Source organism: Meleagris gallopavo, chromosome 1 (genome assembly GCF_905368555.1).
Source record: "Meleagris gallopavo chromosome 1, MGAL_WU_HG_1.1, whole genome shotgun sequence".
NCBI classification, from domain to species: Eukaryota; Metazoa; Chordata; class Aves; order Galliformes; family Phasianidae; genus Meleagris; species Meleagris gallopavo.
The window spans coordinates 33,349,016-33,370,630 of NC_139404.1; the positions used below are offsets into that span (position 1 = coordinate 33,349,016).

The window sequence follows — 21,615 nt, forward strand, 5'->3', positions numbered from 1 at the left end:
CAGATAAGTCATGCATGTACTTTTAAAATACTTGTACAGAATCACCCAAGGACTCAAACTCTGTAAAAGGGACTTTGAAATGATGGGAAGTAGCACATCTTACTGTTGCTCACAGTTCCCATTTCAGGAAAAAAAAAAAAAAAACCACCACCAAGCCCATTATTCTTCCTCTTCTCAAAGGGTAGAACATGCTGCCTTTAATTACAAACAGCAGTTTCTCCATTATCTGTTCAGTTCAAGTTTTCCATGTACTCAACTACATCAGTTTCCAAGGTAATATGGGAAAGAACAGATTGCTTTTAGATGAGTTCACTCACCTCAACATTTCTTCCTTGTGCAAAGCATGCAGGCATTGCCTTGCTGGACACTCTACAAAGGATCCCCTACAATCAAAGTTCACTAGCAAGAATCTTCACGTAATGGGGCAGTAGGCAGAGCACAGGGTTAGCAATAGGAAGTTAGTCTAGACACATGACACACTTTGATCCTTTGGAAAGGTTTAATTGAAATTCAGTAACAAAGGGAAGAAGTTTGATAGGCAGTTTATTTTTTCTTTCCCCAAAAGTGCAGCAGTGAACAGGGTCCTCTGGAAGGGCACTTTCTAAACAAACATTCAAAACAGCAGAAATTAAGTATGCTCACAACACGCTACAGCAAAGTATGCTCACATACAGAGAGGAGTACTACAAATAAAAATCACTTTAACTGAATCACAGTAAAACTGAAAGAGGTTGAAATATTGTATAATCAGTCAATCTTGACTCGTTGGAACAGGTACTGTACCTACTTTGAGTACGTGATTGCATGTCTGTCTGCATTACAACTCTATTCTCCACACAGAAGACCAGCATGCTGGACCTACACTGGGTGAACGTGCACTGGCTGTGCACACTTTGGCCTAAGTGATGACTTAGAATCACAAGAATATGGTTTGTTTCAGAATAATGTAAAAGTTAACTGTATTTCTCCCTGCATAGCATATGCTTTACCAGCTCAGATCAAAGTTCACAATTCTGCTTTTGATAATAATGATTTATAAAAAAGTAAATCACATTTTACCTAAACATAACTCTGCACCAATAAGGCCCCTTCATTTGAAACAAATGCCTTCAATACCAGGGCATGGATACAGCTATGATCACATTGCATACAAAGTGGAACATCCAAGGAAGACAATTTAGCCACAAAAACCATTTGATTGGAAATCAGATCTGGCTGCAAGTTAAAAGTTGCTTCATAATAATTTTAAGTCAAGAATTAATACTGTTCATTCAGGGCTCTTCAAAGTCTCAGAATTACTCATGGAAACAGATACAGGACAAGTCACAACAAACTCCCCTAACATAACAGAAGCCAGGCAGCTGTTTGTTCCTGTTCTTCCTTCAACTACATGCTTCTGCTGAACAGCTCTTGAATCTTTATCCAAAGTGAGAAGTTACTTTCCTGACCAGCCCTTCTCTCTATTTTGGTTGAGCAAGGACTGACTCATTTCATTCTGAATTTCAATTGAATATGACATCTATTACCTATGACAGATTTCAGGTACTGTGTGATTCCCTGACACTGAGTGCAGAAGTTATTGAGTCTACTTAGATGGGCAATTATTTACAGTGCATGCAGAGAGCACAAGTGCTGACCTGGGTACAACTGTCTCATCAGATGTTTAATATCTATACCAGCTCTGTCATCTTCCATGCTATTTATTATGCAAAAAGTAAAACGTTCAAAAAGAAAGCTTTGCTTACTATGGCTTTAGATCACTTTGAGTGTTACACATCTGTACCCAAAATATTTTTCTATTTTTTCCTCTATTGAGAAGCATAACACACATTACTTGCGCTTAACAGGTGTAGAAGTTGACATATGATCTCCTAGGTTTGATAGGGCTATGGAGGATTTAGTGTACAGCAAACTGTTTTATACTAGCCTCCAGACAGCTACCAAAACAAAGTTTAAGTAAAAACCAACCCTAAGCAAGACACTAAGTAAAGGAACCTTAGGTTTAGCTCAGTGTGCAAGAAAACACTTGAGAGCACAAAGAACTTTGGTTTTGTTTTTAAAAGTCAAAGCAGGGTCTAAATAATATTGATAGACAATACAAAGGCTTAAAAAACAAAGAAAAAGATAAAGTTACAACTGTAATGGAGGAAATAAAGTCCTGAGTATCTGAAAGCATGTAAGTAGTTTAAGAGTAGCCAAAAACCTCAGTACTGATACAGATACTACAGCTGAGAAGTTACCCTCCAAGCATTTTGCCTCCAAATATTTGGTCGCTCAAGAGATTTGAAATGTTGAGTTAGATTTGAAATTAAAGCCCTATAAAACCTAAGCTGTACACCATCACAGAAGTTGCAGCTAAGCTAAATGCAAGGCAACTTCTGTGCTTCAGAATCAAAAGGATATCAGCTGATTTTTAGCATTATTTTTATCCAGTGTGCAGATCTGTGTATTGGGATATGTACCTCTGTAGTTAGGATACCGTTGTACTTTGTTGCCTTGTTAGTTTGTTAGGGTTTTTTTTTCCCCCCTTGGTAGAAGGCTTTAGGCAACAGAAATTGAAAACATCCTCTTTAAAGAGGGAATCTAAAATAGCTGGCTGAAAACTGGAGAGTTGTGTCATGGAAAGGGAAAGATTATCTTGTCTGATAACACAGTTGATTTACACATACGCAACATGAATTTGTCTTGCAAAATACAAACAATTCGGTGTTTCTAGAAGGTGTTTTGTCAATAATATACAGAAAAGCTACATTCTTACTCAAATTCAGGTGTTTTTCAAGATTTAGGAAGGTATTTAAGTTTGGGTACGAGTGACAGCTGCATTTCAGACGAGCCTAATCAGAAAGTTAAAGAAACAATATCACCTTTCCAAAGGGAAACTAAATGATAACATACCAGCCAGATGTCTGACGTGCAGTCCTTTGGTGTGAAGGCCACTTACTGCAGATTCTGTATAGTTATGTCTCAACCAAAAAGAAACTATGAAGTACTTAAACTGCCTAAAATTGCCCTCTAACTTCTAGTGAACAGTGATTTACTTATTTTAGTTAGTTTTCTCTCAAAACAGTTTACCTTCAAGAATCTAACTGATATGTTAGACAATTCCAGGTAGTTGGAGGTTAGAGATAGATCAACTCTGTTGCTGTGCCCTGCTTTTGTTGGTTTTTAGTATTACTTCTTTCCACGTATTGAAATAGATTTAACAGTTAGCTCAGAACACAGGCACGCTTGTTTGAGTACTTGTTAGTTCCAACACTGTTTTGATTAACACAGTAGGAAGCCTATATTAAATCTTAAGAGTTTTTTCAGTAGTACGTATCAACCCAATCCAGCATTTCAAACTAGGAGGCTGAAATTACATTCTTGTTTGCAAGCTACCAAAGCAGATCTACAAAATTCATTGGTCTCATTTAAAGTGGTCTCATTGAAAGAAGATATTTTGCATACTCAGTTTAGTTCTGCAAACAACTCTTGCTAGTCAGATCCTACAGTTTTGACTAATGCCTTCCCTACGCTGTTTTGGGCTAGTCTGCTATCGTCATTAAGAGCTTTGAGCTCAACACAGGAAATCTATCCATAAACACAGCCTTCAGGAAAGTGTGTGACACTGAATATAGGTGAGCATTACTGTGCAATAGCACCTGCCTATCTAACCCAATTCAACTATGCATTTACTGATTTTTTAGAACAAAGACTGTTCAGATTCGTAGGCCATAGATTCACCTCTGTGCCTGGAGTATGAAAAGGTATTTGAAAAACAAAGGTGGTAGTCAATTATCTGAGTAGGAGAGATTTAGCTGTGTCTAATGGTTTAGTTACAGTTCAGCTGTAAAGTATACATATTGCACAAGGCAACCAGCTAAAGACAAGGGTTTTTCTTCCAAACAGGGTTTGAATAGCCCAGTAAGTCTTCCAGCTGTTATCAATGAGAGTTTCAGAGACAGACCTGCTGCAGTCACTGGAGAAACTGGTCAGTGGGAGCTGATTGCAAGAGGCTCTTAAATGCTCGATAAGGACCGCGTAGAAAACCTCCGAGCCCGAACGCCGTGATTGCTGAACATCAGCCGTGGGTCAAATCTGTACCTGCAAAAAGAAACACAGTCTGTGTGAGCTACAGTTAGTCCACGGTAACAAGCATTTCTAGGAACAGCTGATCTCTAGAATAGCTCTGGTACAATGCTACGTGAACAGCATACAGCAGTGACACTCCACCTTCCAGATGAATTATAACAACGTACAGCTAAGGAGTTGATAATCTCCAGAGAAATAAATACGAGCTATAGCATACCAACAGCACATCGGTATGTGTAACATTAAACAGTCACGAGATGCCTTTTAATAGAAGGTTTTGCTGCCTCTAATTACAGACCTATGCAGCCCATCTATAGCAACATTTTAAACTGTGCTTAAAGCTTCAGTTCAAAAGATTGCTGACTGAATTTTGAAGAAGCCCAATTTATTTACAACAGCTTTCTAGGATGAACAGCTTATGTCCTGAGCTAAGAGTTCTTTGTTAACAGCACCTACAGGAATAATCACAGCAAATATTAGGAAAATTCCTGCCTACAGAAATATGCAGAGCTTTTTGTTGCTTGCAAGCAAACCTGAAGTCGCTTGCCTGACTACTCAAAATAGCTGCAAGATTTAGCTATGCTAAGTCAATGGCCGCTGACAAGATTAAAGTAGTAGTATTAATGCCATCAAGTTACATTTGGTAGGTTCAATTAAAATAGATATTAAGCATTCAAGATAGATAAGCATCAAACTATTTCTAGTAAACAGAAGTATAAATGCCAGGGATATTCTGTCTCATCATAAATACCCTCTATGAAAGCTTAGTCTTTTAAAATACATGGTTATACTTCAAAGTACTAGGAATTGACACAGTGTTTACCCAGGATCAAAGACTCCAGGTGTACGGCAAGTTGCTCCTGAACAGGACTGCAGCATCATTAATCGGTAATTCATCTTCTCTAGGATTTCTTGATCGATTGTTTTGGCAATGTTATTGATCTGGTGTGGATCTGCGGTCAGGTTATACACTTCCACAAACACCTGTTTGACATAAAGTTCCTGTACTGTATTAAAGTCCTAAACGTTAATTAACATTTACCACATTACATACTATTAATCAAATGCCGTTCCCAAATAATCTCAAATGTGATTTTCAGTTACATTGTGGCACACTCATACAGAAGCAATATGCAGCCAGGTGGGTAAACAGTCAAAGAGAGGTCAGAATGTACGTTGAGCCAAACTTTTGCTGGAGTGCAATACTGTTGGAAGAGTTTTGCTCTCATCTAAAAGGTTCAGCTGCCTCAATATATGTAGATCTTTCATAAACATACATGGGCCCCACTTTCAGCCTTCAACTCCAGAGGAAAAAGTCACAGGGAAGCTGGCTGTCTTTTCATTAATGGATCTTAAAATACTAGTTCATGACCATCACATCACCATTTTATATACATATGCTTATGTACTTTCAGTTGTCAGAACTCAAGCACATCTTAACTACACATACAAAGCATTCTCAGTACAAATGTTTAGACCTAATAAAAGAAAAGTGTGTGTACATACTTAGAGAACTAGATTTGTCTAGGTAACTTTAGGGCAGATTTGGTTTTTGGTACATTAAATCTCTGAACCATTCTGTGGGACAAACAGTAGCTGAACTTATCTAAAGAATGCAGCTGGTGTTTTGTCTGTGCTCCAGTAAGTTGTGATTGCAGATGATGTTGATTAACCCTGGCTCAGTTGTGTCTAACTGCGATAAAGATTCATCAGGACAGACCTTGGTAACAAGCTTACTGGGAAGATTTACTTGAAGGTTTCAAAAGCTACATCGCTGCATCTTTCCAGTACTGCTATCTTAATTCAGCTGACACAGAATAACCCAGAAATTCAACAGCCAATGGAGTGCAGGACCTGTTACCTTGACTTCCTATCGTCTTTTCTCTGTCTCCCTGCAAAAACTATCTTGTGGTATTTACTGTCCCAATTTAAGTCATTTATTGCAGGTTACTAGAACTTTGTGTGTGGCAGCATGGTAACTGGGGATAGCTAATGCTTATACATTCACTACTCACATGCTGACATTGCAGTTTATAGAATTTGTGACCCAAACACTTGCAGTTGCTCCAAAGAGCATACTGAGGTTGAGGCATGCAAGTGAACTTAAAGATCAGACCTAAAAACCACATGTTTTGTGCAGAGGTGCTGCTCCACTAATGAAATTTGAATAGTTTCTGAACAGGGGACTGTATATCACATTCTCCCAAACAACATTAGAGACCTTCCTCAGAGCTGTAACTTACACTCGTTTGACCAGAATAGACAAACAAGTGGGCAATAGAGGAGAAATGATTAGCCTGAGGTTTCAGCTCTTCCCAATGAACAGAGTTGCAGTTGAACTTAAGAACAGCAGAGGTGCAGTTTAACAGAAGTATCTATCAGCAGTACAGAGGAATCAGCTACATGGAATTAGGACTGAGGAACGAACTCAGCCCCAGCACAGCTCTCCAGAGACTGTTAGGTGATGCCAGAAAGCAGTAACGATAGTTTAAAATATATGCCCTCCCCCCACCCTATTTTTCTTCCCAGAACCTCACCACAAACTTTTGTTCAAACATTCTCATTGATTGTTAAATACTTCACTCTGCAAGTAATGCTCGTCCACTTTTCAGAATACATTACACAAACCATTTAGAGCAGACAAGACTGCAGATCATCACCTGCACAGCTGTGAACAGCTAATGCCTGGTCTGGACTCACCTCCCGGTCATCAAATTCACAGTACTGCAGATCCCAGGAAGTTGACATTGTCCTTACACAAGCGTACGTGTTGTTATAGGAATCTTCACAGACACAGTCAGGGAAGCAGTGCTGTGAAGTAAGCAGTTAAATATTTAAGATTAAGAAAGATGAACTAGCAATCCTTTCCCCAGAATCTACACCAGCTCAAACCAACTGCAGTTAATTAATGAACACCAGGATCTTAAGACTCTGCTGGGGATGTTAAGCAAAAATCATTTCTTCTAAATTCAAGACAGTGTTACTGGTGAACTCACAGTGATTAAATGCATTTTGTCTGGGATAATTTTTGTCTGCTAATGTATACACACTGAACAGAACAGCACATTAAATACAACACAAAAGGCATACTCTACTTAGAGCAAACTTTGATTCAGCTAGCAACAAACAGCTAGAAAGTAAGAACAGGGTGATGAGGCCACTGGAACCATAGAAGGAAGACTACATTCCTGCCAGCCATCTTCTGAAGTCAACACCTTTCTAGAAACTTCTATAGCCCACAGTCTCCATAGATTCCCACTGAAAGGGTGATTGTTCTGTATGGTCATATGGACACACCAGTTCTGCATGGCTGGATGCTTCCTTCTGATTCTTTAATGCTGCACAGCACCTACAGGGCTAGTTCCTACTGGAAGCTTGCTTCTATCCACAGAACAGATAAGTCAGTTTCTGTGTTCTAATATTAACATTCTTGTCCTACTTACCGTGACGCCGGGTCCAAGGCCAGGACAGGTAGGATCACTGCCGTTGTATCCTTCTCCTTGGTACTCCACCAAAAAGTCTGATCTCCATGTCACATTTTTGTCTCCTCTCTAGGAGGAGAGGACATGACTTAGCATTCACTGTACTATGAAGCAGAAGATTTCCATGCTATCCACTGCTTACAAGGCAAGGTGAGTTGTGGTCCCTAGTTTAAGTCAGCCTTAAACTAACATTCAGCCTTAGGTTAGAATTCCTTGGGTAGCTGAAAAACAAGGATCCAACAAAAGATATCCCACCTCAAACCTTCAAGAAAAAGCTACTGAAGTAATACCTTCAGCTCGTAAGTAACCAAGCAGTAACACAAACAGGAAGCCCTACGGGTACTACAATGTTACAGACGAGAGTCCTGTAACGAGGCTGTTTGTCTTTGATTTGTATCAGATGACCACAACAGATGGAAAAAGATAGCCCTGGCGTAAGAAAAGATAAACAGCTTTAAGAAGCAACTATATTTTAAGCTGCTCTATTTGTAGATACGTTTTAAAAGAGAGTGGAGAAGTAGTTTAAAGTTTAACACACGCACTGCCACAGGTATACACAGTGAAATAACGTGTTCCACATTTTTGATTGTCAGTTTAAACTGACACCTTTCACACACTTCCATCAGAAGAGCAGCTTAAGGTTTGGATAGAAGGTTTTAATAGCAAAGCACTGTTTTAAATCTGGATGATCTCCTACATTTCCAAGTAAGCTGCCTTCAATTTATAGACTAAATTTAATTAAAACTAAAAGGATAAACTACAAGCAGCTTTATTTAAGAAGGCTTCTGCTCACTTATTGGAAAGGTCAGGTTTACTTTATGAAACCACCTACAGTTTCGTAGAGTTCTCTTCTGAAAAGCAAAATGCAGTAAGAACAATCTACCCTCCTTATGTCTGTGCTGAGAAGTCCTAAGGAAAAGGTAGGGCAGGTTGCAAAACGGAAGCATGCAACCTTCAAAACAGGAATTCTTACAAATTGCAGGATTAGTCAAAGCATGACAACTTTCTATTACAAAATGACCAGAGGTTATTACAATACACCTGCATTTAAACTGTATACCCATGTTTTTCCCCACTAAACTGTCAATATCCTGTGTGAAAATGCCAACGGAAGAGTATGGATTGGTAGTCCACCCAGTCCATTGAAGGAAATAGTATTCCCTTTGAAGAATCATGCCTATTACTGGTTACTAGACCTAGTTGTCTGCTTACCAACAGTGGCAATAGTGACATTCCATCCATCTGGGTCTTATTCAAGTCATATCCCGCAATATCCAGAATAGTGGGACCCAAATCAATATTTGCAACAAGCATCTGCAAGGTGAAGAGAACTGTTAGCTCAGAAGACCAGAACCTAGCAAATATACTGATAAGATTTCTGTTTTAAGTAGACCTAAACACTACTTAATTTCATCTTTATAGGCTAACATAACCTGTAACCTTCACAATCAATGCTAGAATCTCCAGAGAGCGATCTCCACATCTCCTGTGTCAGCAGCCTGAAATTACTTAAATTTACTGCTTCAAGCAAGGGTGTACAGCATTTTTGTTTCCCCCAAGAATGGAGTATTTGCATTTCCTACCACCTTGTATTTTATTGATCAACTACGACCTGAAGTGGTTAACAGTGAAACAACAGAAGTAAGGTTGTATTCTCTTCACTTACCTTGTTTGTCTGATTCGGTTTTATCCCTGGCCCTCGAACTAGCAATGGAACTTTGATATCAAACTCATACAGCTGCCGTTTGTCTATTGGCAAAGAAAACTGTCCTGTATTGGAGAAGAAAGAGAATTAGACAGCTTCTTCTTTAATGTTTAGAAAGGCTTGTTACTCAATTTCCAGCAATTAATTTTAAGCAGCCAGAAGAGGTTATTTGCTTCATTAAAAAAGCAGAAATATTTTGAAGTTGTCAGCTCCTGTAAGACATAATTCAAAGTTTATTAGCTTGGATAACACATTTTCACTTGTGCAACATGTTCCAGACAGGTCTTTGAGACAGACTTTTACTGGTCAGCTTTACAGAACAGAGATCTTTCCTCTAGTTCTGTCTCATTTTACAGTGACAGACAACACTGAAAATTAAAAAGACAAAAATCCCTCAAACACTCTACACTACAACTGCAGGATGTTTTGCAATTCAGATCTGTACTTCTCATACCTGCAGTTTTCAACAGTTGCTGTTCCCATTTTCTGCAATGGTCACAAGAGTGAGAAGCTATGCCACTTCTGAAGCTTCTACAAGCATTCAGTAAGCAGTGAAAAGCTTACCAGTATGAAAGCCATTGTCTGATGTGTAAAAGATGTACGTGTTATCTAATTCTCCATGGTTTTCCAATTTCTTCACTAGCTTCTCTACCAGGTCATCTACTGACAGCAGAGTTTGCCACCTAACAGAAACAAAACAATTCATACAAGAAAGCAAAAAAACAAAAATAAAAAATAATCAGAATTTTGACTAGTAGCGCATTCATAATATGCTTTAAATGAACAGAGAATGCACTGGAAGTAGATATTTTGTTCACAGTTTCTGAAAACAAGTTTCATAGATTATCACGCTGTACTTTTGGAGGCTGCAATTTAAGATAGAAATGAACTGTTTGTCTTCAGTTCTTGTTGATCTTATTCTGAACTGTCTGAGAAAGACGTCAAAGAGACAGTTACTTCTAATCTTATCTGGAGAGAGCCAGGAGTAACTTTGAAGCAACACAGTAGCAAAGAGTCCTTCAGCAAGTCCACGTTATTTCTTTATATCTAATGTTTAATACTAAAACACAAGCCTGCCAATAACTTAGCCTTCTATTTGGGATCCTTCCTGCCTGAAAAGCACATCACTTGTTTTGTATCACCCATGCAGTATCAGGATCTACTACGGCAATATACCTAAAGGCCTTAAACTGCCCAAGGTTCTTTCTTTCCTTTGCCTTGGGGTCTGCCATTGACACTGCTTCTGAGAATTCGATGATAAGACCCCACAGGTTAACATTAAGTTGAATTTAAACTGGACTTATTCAATTATTATATCTTCTTGTCTCCAGGCTTAATTTAAGATTTGGTTGCATGTTTTTATCTTAGCATTTTGTAAAGCAAGACTCTGGGGAAAAAGAAAATTCAAAAACCTTGGTCTTCCATCCCCAAAACAACAGGCTAGTACCTGATAACTGCTCAAAATTGAGTTTAACATTTAAAGTTAGTTAAGCTAGTGTTTAATTCAAAACTTCTAAAGAAATCTACAATGTAAACCTAATCTACAAGGGAAACACCTTTCTTTACATTAAGAAAAAGGGAGCAAGTTATACCTTCACATTCATCCTACCCTTATAGAAAGGAATCAAGCACTTGCCTTGGCCAGCCAGTTATTACAGATATTTGCATTAAAGAGGTAGGACTAGAACAGGCTGAGAGCCAATGTTAATGAGATTAGCTGGCCAATACATTGATAATATTTCATATATATTCTGCACTGAAAGAAAGGCAGCTAAGACACTAAGCATGACTCATCTTTCTATGATTTACAAGCAAAATACTTCTGAAGTCAATTACAAGTTTCTTTTTGAAAAGTAAACTGAAAGTCAGGTCTGCTGAGACTGATGCCAGAGAACTAGCAGATGTAACTCGAAATCTGCTGTCAGATGTATTATGACCTCTGAAAACTTTTTATAACAAATATTCTTACCTCTTCCTGTAAGCATCATCAAGAAACTGTATTGAAGAGTTAGTCATTGGAGTCTTTGCTTGCCGAATTAACCAGTGCTTGTTCTAAAGAAGAAAAAAAGCAGTGCAGAAATACAAGAAAAGTTTTGTGACAAATATTACACAACTGTTAGACTGATCACAAATTTGTTAGGGTAAAATACCCACACGATTGCTGTTAAGCAGCTAGAAAACACTATCAAAATAACCCAAGTCCAGTTTTCTGCTCTTAGCTCATGTAAGACCCAAGTGGCAAGAGCAGGCCATACTACAGCTCCATTATGCCTGCACTGGATGCTTTCAAAGCAGTCCAGGAAAGAAATTTGTGAAAACTGCTAGGGAAGGCCCTCCCAAACATAACATTTCAGTAGCTACCAAAAATCCAGGAAAATACATGATATAGGTCTAATGGGAAAAAAAACCTCAGGGATTGAGTACATTATAAGATTGGACATGGCTGTCTAAATATGGTTCTTTGAGAATTCATACTTGTGAGCATAATAACATAAGTAGAGAGGTGGGGAGAAATTCAAAGGCAATTAAGACTACTTGATATATGGACAGGTGAGAAAAAAGACCTGTCACTAACAGATTCTTGGTAGCTTATGAACTCTGGGCTACAGACTGAGGTGGTCTCTGCTTCCCTTGCTTTTAGTTTGATTTTTTTTTTTTTTAATTCCAGGAAAAGTGTGATTCTTTTGCTAAAGGGTTAAACATTTTTCTAGACTCATCTCCAGGTTCCAGAAACAGCTCTTCCCCTTCTCCCCTCATTGCTCACTTCCCCCATATAACAGAGATAATCTCACTCCTACAAAAAGTTACACTCACATCCTGAAGCACTGGTCTGAACTGGGTCAGCCACTACACAAATACAAGCAAAAGTCAGTTGTGAATAAACCGAAGGTTAATATTAGTAGGGGAGCAGAATAAAGTTATGTCAGTACAGCTTTATAATTTTTCATTTAGGAAGTTGGAGATGTTCCACTTGCCACCTTGAGCTTGAGCCTATATTTAGCTGGTCACTCTTCTCTAGAGCCTCTAGTTATGCAACTTCCCTCTTGTGACAAGTGAATGACTGGAAAGGGTTTGGACTTCAAGGACTCACAACAAAGTGACTCATACCCTCTGCAGTTACTCAATTCCTCATTTTCTGTTTTGCAGACTGAAGAAAAGATTTCTGGCTTGAAAAACTAATTTCATAACCAGTTTGTTTTAATTCACTTTATTCAGATCTTGCTTTTGCAGCAGTTGTAAAGGAGTGCAAGAGTGAGGGAAGACAGAACACATGCTATCCCCAGCTCCAAGTTCTTCAGAAGATGAAGGAGCTGACACTGTCACCTGTGCACCTGCAACCTCTTGCAGGAGGTGGGCTCAGGAAAGCTCTTCCCCAAGATAACTGTGCTGTGTAACTCAAACTGGTAAGTCACTTGGTAAAATTGAAAATTCCTCTTCTCTGGATACTTTTCTCTTCCTATGTTTCTGGTAAGTCGCAGAAGTTTCATACAACACCTAAAGACATTTGTTGACTTCAGTAAACTCCATCCTGATGCACCATCCTCAAATCCACTTCTGTCAGCTCCTGCTAAATTTCTTTCACAGTGTTATATACAAAGCTGTTCACCAAACCTGCTGCCTCCTGATGCCCCATTCTGAAAGAAAGCCTACAAGACCTTGAGACAGAACACGCTATCTTGCCAGCAGAATCTGGACAGAGCTGTGCTTTGATTTTGCAGGGAAAACAATCCATGCAAGAGAAATACCTGACACAAATCTTTGTCAACTTTTCTCAGAACAGCTTAGTTGGACACCTCATCTGGAATATCAGTAGCCCTGCTTGGGAGACCAGACAGCCTCCTATCACTTGGCATAAACCATAGCTGAGGATCTTAAGCAAAAAGCACGTTACTAGACAACAGAAGAACTCAATTCTTACTCTTTATGCAGAGATTCTACCTACATGGTTTCTTTAGTACCTCTTGCCCACATAACACATAAGGAGGCTGGGAAACGCACAACTGCACAATGCAAGTTTGTTTAGCAAACATTACAACACCAATGACTTAAGTGTCTGAGCCTATGTGTGTGTTTACTTCTTTCATAGGAATTGTGCTTGCCCTAGAAAATAGTGGGGCTCAAGGAAGAGTTAGGCTTCAAGACAATAACACTACCAATTAGAAATGCACACTGCTAATGACTGTAGCTGTTTTATGACTAGGAAGGTGCTAGTCTGTTCTCCTTTTGAAACCTAGTAAGATTGCTGCATTCACAGGAATTAGCTACCAAGTATTATAGCACAAAACAAGAAGACAGACTTATGGGCATACGCAGAGCTTTTGCCTTTGCTCCGCATAAGGGAACTCCCACGTCATATTTTTCAGCTAGCTGCTGACTTTACTGGTCAACTTATTCCTAGCTCAGAATTTTGAAAGCGTTCACTTACCACAATGGAACTTAAGACAAAATTAACAATCTTATATGGAAAAAAGATTCCAATTTCCACTACATCAAAACATAACTGAAGAATCTATTTTTTTTACTGTGTGCAGCCCTTTTCTCCTCTTTCATTCACAGTTTTACATCATGCTGATAAGCACAGTGTCATTTTGTAAGTTATAGCTCTCAGCTAAAAAGCAAGTTCCACCCAGGACTGCATGAGCCACAGTGACCTCAAAAGTGGTTTCACTGGGCTCCACATAGGAGTAAATCCTGAAGCAAATGGATTAAACACCGAATAGTGGTGAAGTCTGTATTTGAAAATAGAATATCAGATCAATCGCCTGCAACTTCCACTTCCTGCTACAGTGAGTAGCAGATTAGTCTGAGCTAGACCATACATGGTTAAAACTTACTGGCAGCAGGGAAGATGCTGCCTGTCACAAACATCCAAGTGTGTAACACCAGGCTGATCAATTCTGGTTACAAGTTATCTCAACGAATGAAAGCCAAATTACTAAAATCTTTAATGACTCTAGGTCCCATGTTTCATGATTTCACCAAGTCTTCTAACTGGCCTCAAAAACTTGTCAAGTAGGAGCAGGTTTGCCAGGAGCTCAAGCAAAGGGCCCCGCTCTCATGAGTGGACATGGCATGCAAACTTCAGTTGTTCTCAAATCCCCTCTGAGCCTTTCTGTAGCACACTACATATGTTCTCCTGAACACACTGAAGAACACTGAAAGAACAAAATGTTTCAGAATAGTCAAGAAAAGTAATCTTGAAACTGGACAAAGAACAAACGTTCTCCACATTCATCAGTCATTACTCTATTATACCACATTATCTTTGCCACTGAATTTTTTGATTTACAAGTCTCAATATACATACCTTACTCTTAAAGGCTATTTAACAGAACCAAACAGCCAGTAGTTGTCATACTAGGCAATCATTCTGTTTAATCTTAATAAGCAAGTCAGAATCACTGCTTACTGCTCTCACCAACTAGTAATCTCTACAAATTCTTGCTAGACAGCTTACCTTCCCATGAATGTTAAAATTGCTGTTTCTTGGTGCACTGACATTCTGAAAGCTGTTTTTATACTGTGGAGCAGCTGTCCAAGGCGAATGTGGCGCTGGGGTTGAGATCATCATAAAGAAAGGTTCAAAATTAGATTTATACTCCAAGAAGTCCAATGACATGTTAGCCTGTGAAAAGTTTTGTTAAAGAAAAAAAGTCTTAATTCCACAGGAAAACAGTACTCAAAAAATCCAAACTACACACATGTAACATTTAGAGCCTGGGCAAATAATAAGTTTCCGAAGTGGTTTATTACCATCTACAAGTGTCCAAAACTGCATCTCCTGATAAAAATAATCCCAAGTGTTAAAGAAATTATTTGTCCCACATCTCCGAACAGCATTCTACTTCAGACCTTTGCCTACACTGGAAAGTTCATCAAAAGGATGGAAAAGATAACTCCAGCTTTTCATCCCACTGTGCCAAGTTCAAGCATCAACAGAATCCACCCAAATCCTTCCCTCATCAAGTAAAACTGAAACTTCAATACAGTCTGAGGGTCTCAGATGCCACCTCCTGCCTCACAGATCACAGACTGTCAGATTCAGTTGCCCTCTAAAGTAGGTAAAGTTCAGAAAAAGTCTTTCATCTCCACAGCTTATAGGGTATGCTCATTCCACAGCTAGCTCCTTAGTTTCTAAGGAGTGTCACATTTCTGCTGGTGAAGCCTGAAGCTTTAATGAAGCACAGCAACAGATTCCAATCACTCATATCACTTTTTTGCACTTTCATTTTCACTTCTACATCCAACTTCAGAGAAACACTGTGAAGGGTTTCATTTTGCCTTCCCTTGTTCAGTCTTTGAAATTAAAGCTTCAAAAGGTATTACTTGCTGGAGAGTTCTCTACTATTTGGATTTTCCAACATTTTCTTTTCCTGTCTGATTAGTTTATCCCTCTTTGTATTTCCTCTTCATCCTTTAGAATTGGAGAAATGCTAGGAATTCCACCTGCCAATATGGCTTCGTCTTCCTCCCTCCTAACTCCCACATATAAGCAATAGGGGCTGGACTTTAGCTATATGATGACAGACTTAAGGGAGGATAAAAACAGTTAAGTACAGAAAGTTGGTTCACAAACCAGTATGACAGAGGCAAACTCAAAACAGATTTTAATAGAACCTTTCAGTGTAGCATATAAGGACTGCAGCAGATTGATCCAGGTGTTCAAATTCTTAATACTAGACTCAATTACTCATGTCCTCAGTCAAGACAAGGAGATTGTGCACTAGGTCAAGTAACACGGGAACTCTGCATAAGCTACTTATTGCTCTTCCTGGTGGTCTCTGTCACTGCACATTTGGCAGCACGCATATGGCGTGCACTGCCCACTCACTGAATTAACCTGAAACACTAACCTGAAATGATAAATATACACTTCATAACTAGAAAGTGGAATTCTTGGTGGCAGAAAGTAGAATGCAACACACTGAAAATTCATCATAACACACTGGTGTATCAACAGGCAACCCACCACAAATACAATCTTGGTCAAAATGCTTATGAGCTACTGAAGAATCAAAAAGACCAGTACAATACCAGTAACAAGATGCCTCTCTTCTGATTTACCAATTCCAATCTAGCTTTAGCCACTGTAAATCTAAATTTAATCAGACAGCTGTTCCATGCCTTAAGAAACATCAATCAGTTCTGTTCCTAGGAAGCAGCTGTCTCGGTTAAACAACTGGTAGTGAACCTCACTAGAGTCAGCAAAAGATCACAAACTCACTGTTTGAGGAGACTTTTCAGAGGAAAGTTTTCCTGAGCATGTGAGCTCCCAGCAATGTCACATAATACACTACAACAGTGCATTAGCCTAAGACTCTAGCTTTGGGAGGGGGGATGAGGAGGATGAAAATACAGTAGAAAAATCCACAGAAAATCCAAGCTACTTGCTAAACAGGGCCTCAAGGAAAGGAAAGCTGTAATTATTACTTATGTATTTTATGCATTTATTGCTTTTCTTATTTATTTTTTTTCTTTAAGATTAAAGAGAATAAAGAAGTTAAAGATCAAGGTCAACTACACATTCTGACAGAGCACATTTATTGCCCTCCCAATCTTAGGTGCATGGATTAGGCTTTTATACGTTCAAGCTACCAGATTGATTTAGTTAAAGATTGTAAGATATTAATATACACACAACATCTACCAAACAAAACACAGTGTAAAGTTACATTTATACATATAACTTCCTACTGAAATCTTGATGCAGTTAACCTGCTACAGAGGCTGTCTATTGTAATGAAATACAGCCTGCTATGAAGTAATTTAAGACACTGCCTGTATGCATCACATTCCTCACGTACCACAGCAGTCACTATTAACCTCTCAGTGAGGCTACTGCTAGAAAACAGGCTGTTGGAACATATTTCCTTTCCATAGCTTCAACACACAAACTTCCTATTTTTTAAACATACCCAGAATCTTGTTTTGCTGGTCGATGCCTGCCTAGTGCTATGACAATGCAATCATTCAGTATTTTATGAACTACTGCAGCCTAACAAACTGCCATTGCCACCCCTCCCAAATATCCCAGCATGAGGCATTATTTGGTCACAAGCAGTTTTTGTAACACAGATGTAGCAGAATTTCCTACCAGTACATCCGTCAGATAATCAACACTGTAGTTCTCACCATGCCTTCGTGCTTTGCCATTTACTGAAAGAGTATAGTTGTAGTACTTGGAATTTTTCTCCTGTGAGAAAGAAAAGTTACACACACATTTATGCAGAGCAACATACACGATGATTACTTGAAATAATCAAAATTCCCAACACAGGTCAACTTGGTTGCAAGCATCTGTCATAAGGACACTCCAAGAATCCTCAGAACTAGCCCCCAACAATATCACATGCTGCAGTGTTATCTCGCACTGCTTTGGCTTCACATTCCAAGGTTTTTTCCTAGGCAGTTCTGTAGGAGTAGCCCTTGTGAAAGCCAATGGACTGATATACAATAGAGGGGAAGAAAGGGAAGATCTGCATTAAGTTGTTAGATGCTTCATGCTCTCTATTTCATGACCAGCAAAATTCACGAGCTGGTTGACAAAACTATCAAAATTAAGTACTTTAACAACAGTCACATACCAAAGCATACCAAAAACTCCATCCTGGAGGGACATGACTTACTCCCCCTGCATCCTCTGCTCCATACTGAAAAAAAAAGATAGATTGTGACTCAATTTTTGTTATCACAAGCAAAAGCTAGAGATTATGCTTCATATTCATGTGCTTTATTCAACACTAGCCAGAAACACCATTAAGTCAAATTAAATTTTAGAACAGAAAAAAACCCAGATATATTTGTATATAAAAGCACATTTACAGAGAGACAAGGGTTAAAATAACTAAAAAGATAGTCAATGAAAATCTGGAATTCACTGATAATATTTAAATCTTATTCCCTCTTCTAATCCACACATGAAGTCATACAGAGATTCTGCAGAACATCCAGTACATCAACATGCAAGAACACACTATCAGAACACATGCAATAAGACAGACTTGGGTTTTGTGCTAACAGCTAAGAGACTAAAGAAAACTCAAGTAGACTGACAGCCTCCATCACTCTGTATGAAGTGTGAACTTAAACCAGTGCTAGTAGCTGTCATCTTAGTGACAAATGATTAAGAACAATCAGGCCTTAAGACAGCAAAAAAAGGAAACTGGCTGCTGAACCAGCGCCAAATCCAAAACAGAGGGTGCCTCAGAGCAACACAATGTATCTTCTCAAGGCTGCCCTCTTACATCTACACGGCTCCCCAAACTGGAGGGACAGGAGATGGTGCTGACTCAAGGGATGCTCAGAGGAAGCCAGATAAACTTCCCTTCCCCAGCTGCCTCATTGACTTCAGCAGAGGCAGATTTGTGCCTGGCTAGACTACTCACTCATGTTCCATTATTCTGTTATGCCACTAACATTTTCCACCAAGAGACACAAGGAAAATAATGCTGTTAAGAACTTTAAGTCACTACAAATACAACTCCTTTATGCCAGAAGTAAAACAAATCTTAGTGCTTTCAGGGAAAATTTTTAAAGCTTACTATAAGCTACCACGAACCACAGCTTAGGAAAAAAAAAAAACAACAAAAAAAAGCACACACAAATGATTTAATAACAAAGTGCTGAGTAAGCTCTGCAAAGAGCTCTGGTACTAGCTACTCTCTCAGTAAACTTGCTTCAGTGAACATCTAACATTTAAAGCAGCAATTAAGTGCTAACGAGAAAATACTCATGTTCAAGGGAATATATCAATTGCAAATAGTGAGAGAAGTTTATTCTTTTTCTTTAAGTAGCATTATTCTGACATCTTCCCCCAACTGATGCAGGCCTGATGATATTTTTCATAGCTGCCATGTGCCAGTTATGTACCATTTCTTACAGTCATGAAAACCTTACGCCTATCAAGTGACACAGCCAAACACTGAAAGATGCCTATGGATCCTATCATCCTTTCACAGTTAACTTTAAAAAAGCCTTCAGGCAACTAAAAATCTGATTTTAACTAAGCTAAGTTAAAGATCTCAACTTTGCACATTATTTACCCTGCTTCAGTGCAGAGAATTGTTTATCCAAGTAATATCATTTGAAATACGGTGGGGATTCAATATCCATTACAAACATAAAGCCACAGGCCATTTTAGAAAGGTGGATAGTGGATAAAGGCAAGCATATTGTGCCACAATAAAAATATAAGTGCAAAATACCTCATTCAAGTACTTTCCAGCAAAGAATGTTTGATAACCACACATTGATTTGAGCAGTGCTGGGAAGGTGTTTGGTTCTTGTATCTTCTGCCAAGACTTGCTGCTGCAGTTCCCTTCCAGAGTGTTATTGACAACGTGGTGGTTATGAGGATATTTCCCTGTTAAAATGCTCGCACGACTGGGGCAGCAAAGTGCACTGGGAACATACTAGAAAGAACAGGAAGAAAAGAGACAGGATTGATACTGAAAAACATTTCTCCTTAAAACTTGCAGCTTTAAAATATCAGATAACAGGTTGATTAAAGAGCTCACCGGCTTTAGAAATTAACAAAGCATGCACTTTATGGGACACAAAGACGGACACCTTAAGTATTTTCACAGGTGAAATGCTGTGGGTCAAACTACCTTTCGGCTTCTCCAACCCCATACTTGCACAGTACAGATAAACAGCACGCATTCAAACACTGTGCTCACCAGTTGATTCACGCTGTTATTTCAGCTATGACAACATATTAGAACACAGAAAGAGTGAAGTGGGATTTCAACACGCAGAAAGCAGCGAGTTTTAAGTGGCTTCTTCTAATGCTTCTCAGCTCACAGTAAGAAACAGACCAGGCAGCTTTACTGCGCAGTCTGAGGAAGTCAGCCCGAATGGTTTTAGGAAGTGAAAACTGCCCCTCAGACTCTGACCTTGAGCTCGATTCTGAGACCTAAAACTAGTTAGGTGTTGAATCGGGAACAAAACAACACGCAAAGCGTGCACGTTCACAGGCTCTGAAACCGAAAACACGAACTACACACTCACACCTCAGAGCCTCAAGGCTTAAGGCAAACGCTTACCGCGTTTAAAAAGGTGACTCCCATCTGCGCAATGAGGGCATTGGTCTTCTTCATGGGGGTCTGCAAGAGAGGCACCGAGCAGTCAGCTGCGCACGCGAGGACACCACGCGAAGCGGCAGAGCGACGAGCAGCCTCACACAGCGCGGTCACACGCTGCCCCGCTCCGGGCCCCGCCACGACGAACTCCGCCGGCGGCTCTGCGGACGCTGCCCACCGCTACGCGTCCGATTCGTGCGGCCGCACGGCACCGCAGGCCCTCAGCACGGCTCCGCCCGGCTCTGCCCAAGGCCCCGAGGCCTCCCGCCCCGAGCCCCGCGCGGGCACCGCGTCCCCCGACAGCGCCGCGGCGCCCTTCCCACCCGCCGGCCGGCCGTACCATGCCGCCCAGGAAGACGTCCTGGTCGTCAGTGAGGATGAGCACCACGTTGGGCCTCTGCCGCGCCGCCCGCGCCGGGCTCAGCACCAGCAGCGCGGCCAGCGCCAGCCCCCGGGCCAGCGCCGCCAGCGCGGAGCGGGACATGGTGCGGCGACGGGGACGCGCGGGCGGAGGGAAGGAACAGACGGACGGACGGACAGCGTTGACGTCGCTCAGCCCCCGGCGTCGCGGTGCGGCCGAGAGCGCAGCCCCGGCAGCAGCGCGCGGGCCCGCCCCGCCCCCGGCATATGACCAGGGCGAGCGGGGGGAGTGGTGTCACGTGGGCGGGAGGTCCTGCCCAGCGCCCCGCCCCGCAGGGCGGATCGGGGGCGGTGCCGCGGCTCTGCGCCTCGCCCGCAGCGGCGCTTGCTGGCGTGCGGGGCGTGTTGTGTGAGCTGGGGGGGATCCGCCGGGGTCATCGATTCCGACTGCAGCTCCGCGCGGCACCACCTGCGACCAAATCTTGCGTCTGAGAGCATTGTTCAAACCCACCTTGAACTCGGGGTCGTGCCCGCTGCCCTGTTCAGCCCGTTCCACACCCGCCGCTCTCTGGTGCAGACCCTGTCCCCAACCCCCAGCCGCCTGTCCCCTGACACAGCTCCATGCCGTTCCCTCGGGTCCTGTCGCTGTCACACAGAGCAGAGCTCAGCACTGCGAGGAGCCGCAGTCGCCATCAGGCCTCCCCCCAGCTCCTCTGCTCGGCGCCGAGCACGCCATGGAACCTCAGCCGCCCGTCGCACGGACCCTCCTCCATCTCCGCACCCTCCTTTGAACGCTCTCCAATAGTTTTATATCTTTGCATAGCTTAACACCTGCCGTAACAAACAGCGCAGCTTTTTATTCTGAATACCACTTTTGCCAACCGCTACATTTCACCACCCAGCTTCTCAACCCCCC

General features: G+C 40.9%; 1 protein-coding gene across 1 annotated transcript; it reads right to left on the bottom strand.

Annotated features, from left to right (window-relative positions):
• Positions 1 to 480: 480 nt before the first annotated feature.
• GNS (glucosamine (N-acetyl)-6-sulfatase) lies at positions 481 to 20,984 on the bottom strand. Its single transcript, XM_085220485.1, has 14 exons — positions 20,680 to 20,984; positions 20,304 to 20,363; positions 19,464 to 19,670; positions 17,844 to 17,909; positions 17,354 to 17,452; positions 14,717 to 14,884; positions 11,228 to 11,310; positions 9,823 to 9,941; positions 9,220 to 9,323; positions 8,766 to 8,867; positions 7,515 to 7,622; positions 6,772 to 6,882; positions 4,895 to 5,055; positions 481 to 4,083 (listed from the first exon to the last, which is right to left on the bottom strand). The coding sequence occupies exons 1-14, from the start codon at positions 20,821 to 20,823 to the stop codon at positions 3,999 to 4,001; spliced, it is 1,617 nt and encodes a 538-aa protein (XP_085076611.1). The 5' UTR covers positions 20,824 to 20,984; the 3' UTR covers positions 481 to 3,998.
• Between the last annotated feature and the right edge of the window lie 631 nt (positions 20,985 to 21,615).

What these genes read in the sequence shown, in the direction of transcription:
- GNS (XM_085220485.1), bottom strand. Translation starts at nt 20,823, where the DNA reads ATGTCCCGCTCCGCGCTGGCGGCGCTGGCCCGGGGGCTGGCGCTGGCC. An exon ending in ACGTCTTCCTGGGCGGCATG is followed by an intron (nt 20,364 to 20,679) that starts GTACGGCCGGCC and finishes CCTCTCTTGCAG; the next exon opens with ACCCCCATGAAGAAGACCAA. An exon ending in GAGTCACCTTTTTAAACGCG is followed by an intron (nt 19,671 to 20,303) that starts GTAAGCGTTTGC and finishes TGTTCTTTCTAG; the next exon opens with TATGTTCCCAGTGCACTTTG.